The 7,500-nt window shown below is 40.8% G+C and overlaps 1 protein-coding gene across 7 annotated transcripts in view; it reads left to right on the top strand.

Moving 5' to 3' along the window:
• agfg1a (ArfGAP with FG repeats 1a) overlaps positions 1-7,500 on the top strand; it is a 61,969-nt gene that overhangs the window by 50,546 nt on the left and 3,923 nt on the right. For 4 of the 7 annotated variants that reach the window (XM_017686081.2, XM_017686084.2, XM_017686083.2 and 1 more), the window contains 4 exons: positions 1,117-1,199; positions 2,280-2,375; positions 5,634-5,651; positions 6,920-7,069. In XM_017686081.2, the coding sequence (XP_017541570.1) occupies positions 1,117-1,199; positions 2,280-2,375; positions 5,634-5,651; positions 6,920-7,069 (347 nt within the window). The remainder of the gene's footprint in view (positions 1-1,116; positions 1,200-2,279; positions 2,376-5,633; positions 5,652-6,919; positions 7,070-7,500) is intronic. The other 3 variants (XM_017686082.2, XM_037546394.1, XM_017686085.2) reach the window with 1 other exon arrangement.

Here is a 7,500-nt window from a genome sequence, read left to right as displayed (position 1 = left end):
TGCTGCATAAGATCGTCTCGCTGTACTAAAAATATCTCCAACAGTCCAAATGAGTAGACTACAGATACTTTAGCCAGAATGGTTAATTGTATTTAGGTCACATTTGTTACTTCTGCAGTACAGTGAGTGCATTCTTTGAATAATCTGTTTTTGTCAGAAATTCGTTAAATGCTTTTACATGCATTAGGGTAATCAGATAATGAGAACACTCTGGGTCTCCACGAGTCAGGCAGTAATCACATTTCTGCTTTGTAACCCACCAATAAACTCTTTCACTTCCGAAGTGTGTGTTTGCCATCTTGCGTGTGCTGCGTTAAACGCTGCTCGCGACTTCTGGGACAGCGATTAGATGTGAACGCACTCCATGTTTTTAAGAACTGGCATTTTATATCCTGAAATAAGTGCAGCCATCTGGAGTCTGATATTTCATTTGGTGTCTGATATTTCATTTGGTGTCTGATATTTCATTTGGTGTCTGATATTTCATCTGGTGTCTGATATTTCATTTGGTGTCTGATATTTCATTTGGTGTCTGATATTTCATCTGGTGTCTGATATTTCATTTGGAGTCTGATATTTCATCTGCTGTCTGATATTTCATCTGCTGTCTGATATTTCATCTGCTGTCTGATATTTCATCTGGAGTCTGATATTTCATTTGGAGTTTGATATTTCATCTGCTGTCTGATATTTCATCTGCTGTCTGATATTTCATCTGGTGTCTGATATTTCATCTGGTGTCTGATATTTCATCTGGTGTCTGATATTTCATCTGGAGTCTGATATTTCATTTGGTGTCTGATATTTCATTTGGTGTCTGATATTTCATCTGGAGTCTGATATTTCATCTGGAGTCTGATATTTCATCTGGAGTCTGATATTTCATTTGGTGTCTGATATTTCATCTGCTGTCTGATATTTCATCTGGTGTCTGATATTTCATCTGGAGTCTGATGCATTATTGGCTAATCACTGTGAAAACTAGTCTGTAAATAGTTCAAGTAGTTCAATATTTTATTAATTATTAATTTAATCGAGTTATCGGTCAGCTGACAGTATGACTACTGGCCTGAAGGCACTGCAGAGTCATTTCGCTCACTCTGTCTCCCTCTGTAGGACCGTGTTCGGAGCTTCTACTGGAGTATCTTCTGCACAGCCACAGCAGGGGTCGCTGCCGAGCATTCCTCAGGGCTTCACAGGTAACGCCACCTCGTGTACATTTGTGCTTCCTACTGGAGAGACAGACAGCAACACCAGTTCTGGGTCTGTGTTTAAAAGTGGTAAACGTCTTTATCCATAGTAATCAGTTATCAGGTAATACAGATACAGTGACACTTCACTTAATTACAGAATTCTCGTGGGTGCAGGTGGGTGCTGGTAAAATCCGGTTACAGGTAGATGCCACCAGTTTTTCTAAATTTCTGCACAGTTGACATCTCAAAGAAGCGTTAGTTGTTAAATGGTGCGTTGTGGACAAAATGTTATTGCCATATTTTCAAGTTATTAATCTTCTAAATGACACATCGATTACAGTTGATTACAGTTTTATTTAATGCCACTATTTTGGCTTGGAGCAGAAATGTTTTAAGCCAAAACCTTGTCTCAAAACTACTAATACAATTTAACAGACATGGGTGTGTAACCATTTCATGTACTTCTCTGATTTAGACTTTTCCACTTCAAATAATGCTTTGACCTTATTATTAAGGGGAAAAGTTTGTCCTGAGATAGTAAACTGAGGTTTATTTCCCTACTCCTTCATTTAGATGTCTGTTGCTTCAGTATCTATTGATCAAACTCTGAACGACTGTTTTACAGAAAACAGCATTTCAAAGCCAAAAAAGAGCCAGAAAAGCCATTTGCTCTGGGTGCTGAATAGAGATCTTAACCAGCGTATGTTGAGATCTTCCCCCTGACTCTGTTTGGTCCAAACATCGTCGCCTGCAGCACAGAATGGAGGCCCACTCATTCTTGCACACGTACCAGACAAACCCAAACCAACCCAAACTTGTGATGTCTGGTGGAAGAATGTTCTCCTTCCATTCACTCTGGTTCATTGGCCTTACCAGTTCTTTCATCTTGTCTTTGTAAAGTTTGTGTGCTTTACACTTAAGCTTGTATTTGAATAGCTAGTCATTGTGGATTTATTGATATAATTTATGAATGAAGGATAGTGCTGGTGTTGGTATTGGCTACCTAAATGTTGGTGTCACGACAAATCTAGTCACAGACACTGTCCATAGTTAGGTGTCAAATGTTTGTTTTTGTTCATCCTGTAGGCCCATCTACAAATCCCTTTGTCGCTACTGCTGTGCCACAGGCTGCTGTCCCCACCAATCCGTTCCAGACCAATGGGAGAGCGGTGGCAGGAGCAGGTAGGAGGCAGGACGTCGGTTTTACACCAAGCTGTTTATCCCTCAGCGTCACGTTTGAGGAAAGGAGAAATGTTCAGTCTGTTTCAGAACTTCTTTTCAAAGAGCCGAATTAAAGCCTGATATCTGTAGCTTCTGTGTGGGTAGCCTGGGGAGGGTAGCAACACTTCTGGGTGTTATCAGTTATTCAGGCCACATGAAGGCATTGTAGGGAGTTAAACTGGGTCACATATAACCAGGATTCATGCTCACAGCGAAATGCTCGAGTGTGCATTTATACCAGCACAATTTGTGTGTTGTATGTGGATGAGAGAGAGAAATGTAGAAGGCTTACATAATTTTGGGGCGACGACTGTAGCGCATGCTAGAGAGCATCTGATTGTGTTTTTGATATACAGACATTTCTCAGAGAGAAGGCTTATTGCTTGTGCCACTGGTCACAACATTTCACATGTTGAAGACTGAAAACGCAGTGGCTGCTTGCCTTAAAGATTTTTAACCACTTCAGTTGCGAATGTGTGGTATGTGTCTAGACAGCCCAACAAATGTACCATCTTTATCGTTCTCCAGGTCAAATGGATGACACACAACTAATTGTCTGTATTATTTGTAGGACTTTGTTGTGATTGGTGAGAATTGGTGTAAAACCTACTGAACACTTGTGCACAAGCACTGCGACTAAAGGGCTGTTGTGCGTGTGACACTAACAGTCTCGCTGCCATGTCACTCGTATCACGCTGAGGTAGTCAGTGTGGGAACAAAAGGGACTGTCTGGCTTGTGTGATGGAGCAGTATTGGAGCGATTTCAGAGCGAGAGGAGACCCTGATTGTCCAGAGTAAAGTCATGCCGCTCTGCACTGCTCATACACTCTAAAGGAGATGGGACACTGAAGCTTTAGTTGGTTGTATTTCCTACACAGTACTTAATTCCACCAATTCAGGAATAGTACATGCCCAGTGCACATCATCCAGAATTTTGGCCCCCATTTTCAACAGGAGTACTGAAAAAATTTGATATAGCCAGCAGTGGCAAGAACTGTTTGCTTGACCTTCAGCTTTTTGCAAACTGAGGATGTAGCTGCATAGTTCTGCCTGGACAACATGGACAGAGATTTTATAACCGCGTTTAGGTTTCCTATTCTGTATGATCCAAAACTTATAGAATACAATGCAATTCATATACAATTGATTTATATATATAAGAGAATTGATTTGAAATCCAGAGCTGATTCATTCAGGTTCATTCACATCTTGTGTTGTAGACAGATACGACCTCTAAGCGGCGAGGCACTGGCGGAGGAAGCATAGGGAGAGTTTTGTGCCTCGTGTAGAGCCATCAGAGCCAGAGCTCAACCGGAGTCTGCTCCCTTCCTATTTTGTTATGTACAGGAAAAAGGCTGTAATCACTATAAGGTGCCTGAAAGTCCCATAATGCGTGGAATGAAGCCGCATGGCTACAAACAAAAGATGAAATTTGTTTCTGATCACTTGTGCGGGAACTTCTTTAAGTTTGAAGAGTAGAAAGATGTATATAAGTTTTGGTTTAACATCACTGCTGCTAAGTGCTGACCGGTAGGTGCTAATCAGCTTGTTGGCTGAGTGAAGGGGCTCTCGCGCTCTGACGTGCATGAGGCACCGCTATAAAGTCCTGTAAGGGTGTTCAAATATTTTATAATAGTCTGCGTTTATAAAATGGCGCCCGTTTTCCTGTATAAAAAGGAAGAGTTTACAGACAAGGACTTTGCACAAAAGCTTTCCTGTACCCATTCATTTTGAATTGTCTCGGGAGCGCCCCCTAGCGTTTGACACACCTGGAAGACATTACCAAGTGGCAGTTCTCCTCACTTCACATTTTCTGGCGTACCCTAGAGGCTGTGAGCAGGACATTGAGCCAGAATAATTTCTCAGCCGTTGCTGTGATGGAGATGCCCCTAACTCACGTTAAAACTTTGAAATTCCGATAATCGGAAAAATGCTAAATCTAGTACAGTAATTACGCTCTCCTTGCGAGGAGACCTGCGGCAGGTCAGTGTTCTTTAAATGAAATTATCGAGGATATGCTAAAACTAGCATAGTGTGGTGTAATGCATCGTCTGAACAAAGAATCATTATATTGCCCAGCCTGAAGTCGTTAACGCTTCATTTCTGATGCTCCTGAAATGCACTGTGATCTAAATAAACGCTCATATGTTTCAGTGAAAGGGTTGGATGGTACTTCTAGTCTGTCTGTTTATTTTGAGATGCTCTTAGAACAGGGACAGTATAAATTATGAAATGGACATGCTGGACGAGGGTAGAGGAAGAAGCAGGTCCGCGTAATTGCTGTGGTTAATAATGTAATGGCATCAGATCAAGGGCTGACCTACATTAGGCTCTCTGCTAAGACCCTTCTAGTAGGCTGGCTTCACCCCTGAAAATAAAGAAATGATTTATTTTTAATACTGTGCAGAAGTCAGGCCACCTTTCCTCTATTTCATTTAGAGTCAAAACAGCCATTAAGTTCATTTTTCAGGAAAGTTTCTGATGAGATTCAATACAAGGTAGAACATGTAATAAAAGTAGGAAAGTCAAAGGGAAATGAGTGAAATAGAGTTAAAGGATATGGAAAATTGGACTTTCCTAACAAACTCGCAAGAGCTGGTAGACCACCAAAACTATCAATGTCGCTACAGTGCTACAAACAACAACAACGCTGTCCGCACTTTCATCTCTGAGACAGAGGAGAAAATCAAGCTCCACTTTTGCTTAAAATCTGAAAAGAATCCACAGGTGTTTGTCCACTGGGAGAAGACCACTATCTACTTTTGATCTGAAAGGATCTGTCCAGAAGCTGTCAAGAAGCTGTTACTGAGAAAAGGAAATAAACCTAAAAAAAATTTTGAGTTACTACTAAGTAACTACTACTAACTACTACAGTAGTAACTAACTACTACTACAACTACTAAGACTGAACTGTGGAGAAGTATCTCTGCAGATTTCTTTGAAAAACTGAATGTGTTTTCCCAAAAAGAATGGAAGCTGTAATAAAGGCAAACGGCGGCGCAGAGCAGCACACGTTTCTGTTCCTCTCGTTTTCTGTCTTGAATGTGTGGACAAGACGCTACACACTTTATTTCATTCGTTTTATTTTTGTGTGTGTGTGTAATATTATGGGTATTATTGAACAAAAAACTACTCGAACATTCTGTGCTACACAGGCTTTTATGGAAGGCATAGGCTTAAACTGACGTATGTGTGTATATTTTGTTTTCTCAAATGCAGCAGATGCACATGCAGCAGGTACAGTTTTCTGAACTGTCTTTTTTTTGTTCTTTTTTTTGCCCCTGTTTAAGTGCCGCGCTACGCATTTAGTTTTCCACAGATTGTACCTAGCCGAGATGCATCACCGCCGAACTGGGCGTAATCTGTGGAAAACGCGCCCCTCGTGTGGTCTGTGTGGGTGGGTGAGTGGGAGATTGTGTGTGGGTGGGTGAGTGTGGAGTACTAAGCTAGCACCATAAGTAAAAAATGAATGTGAGTTATCAGTTCTAGATATGGCATGTAGTGTCTATCCTTTGGTCCACAGCCACCTTAGGTTTATATTGTCCCCTCCAGCACTCCGAGTCTAGAACTGTGCATATGTACACAGAAGGGCTGTCGCCATTATTCAAATACCGGACATAAACATCACTGATACATTTATTTGCACCGATTCGTTAAATTTGCCTGTATGGCTGTATGACCGTATTGTTTGTGTGCTAAATTGTCACAGTAACTAATGAGCATGTTGTGGATGTTATCAGTGCTTTATGAACATTGACTAACCATGTTTTATCAGAGTGAGCACACTTAGTGTTGTTTAACTTTAGTGTAGTGCAGTTTGTAAAACATTTGAATAAAAATCATTTGAGTCCAAGTTTAGCATTGTTATTATAGTATTTTGTAAATGTGGCACTACAGGTTCTGTTTTATTTGTGCAAGCTTAAGAAATCACCGAAAAATTCAATATCGTTGCTGTCGGAAGAAAAATCTCCATTTTTGGCATTTTTCAGTTTTTGACATAATGTGAAAGTATCTGTTACTCTTTACATTGTTTGTAAATTTGATGATGAATGGCCTAAAAGAAATGACCCAAAATCACATGGGAAAAATTCTAGTTCCATTGACTTACATTGAAAGTAGAGTATGGTTTTTCCTTCTCCTGTAAAGTGACTATTTTGGAGATACAAGGTTTTCTTCCGACAGCAGCGATATCCTATATAGTGTGAAAATTTCAGAGTATTGTGATACTTTTTGCTGTATCACCCACCCCTATTTATAGTGTCCCATATTGATCTCTCATATGATAAGAAGGTACGGTGGCCATTTATGTCTTTTGTGCCATTTTGAGTTTTTATGTCTTTTAAATATTTTTAAAGTGTCTTTTAAAGGCCTCCTTGTTCATTTTCAAAAAGCTTCGTTACTCCATTAATGGTGAAAATAATCAGTGAATGTAATCAATAGTGACAGCCCTGCTGCAGAGGTGGTGTTTGTGTGTCTAAGTAACATTTTCCTCTGTCATGTTGCAGCCTCATTTGGTCCTGGCTCCATGAGCATGCCAGCTGGGTTTGGAAATGCTGCTGCCTACAACCTCCCCACCAGCTTCAGTGGAAGCTTCCAGCAAGCCTTCCCCAGCCAGGGCTTCCCCCAGCAGCAGCCCTACCCTCAGCAACCAAACGGTGAGGAGCAAGAAAATGTGGCTTTCTGCTCTAAAAGGCATGCGCTCTGTTGCATGACTGTCGGAGTGACCGGCATTTGAAGCACCATTTTTTAAAGGACTGGGGAAGTGTCTCATATTTTTCTTTGTTCATTTAGTTCTAACAAAAATGACCGTTAGGCACAAACAGACATACAGTCAAACTCAGAACCAGAGGCAGTTGAAATCATAAATTCAGGTAAAGGTGTGGTTTTTGTTTAGTGAGAGAACTGGCACAGCTCACTAACTCAGTAAAGGTTTTAACAGTGATGCACAACCTCATGTACTAGGTCATATAGTTCATGAGCAGTGTGCTAAATGCCCAGTCCAGTGTTTCTTACTGCTACCTTGTGAAGCTGGAGTTTGATGTTGTTTAGAGATGTGAGCTTGTAAAGTTAGGCATCTCAACGTAAC

The sequence above is a fragment of the Pygocentrus nattereri genome, chromosome 17 (assembly GCF_015220715.1).
Source record: "Pygocentrus nattereri isolate fPygNat1 chromosome 17, fPygNat1.pri, whole genome shotgun sequence".
NCBI classification, from domain to species: domain Eukaryota; kingdom Metazoa; phylum Chordata; class Actinopteri; order Characiformes; family Serrasalmidae; genus Pygocentrus; species Pygocentrus nattereri.
The sequence above is the reverse complement of the archived record's forward strand: the minus strand, read 5'-3'. Positions and strand labels throughout refer to the sequence as shown.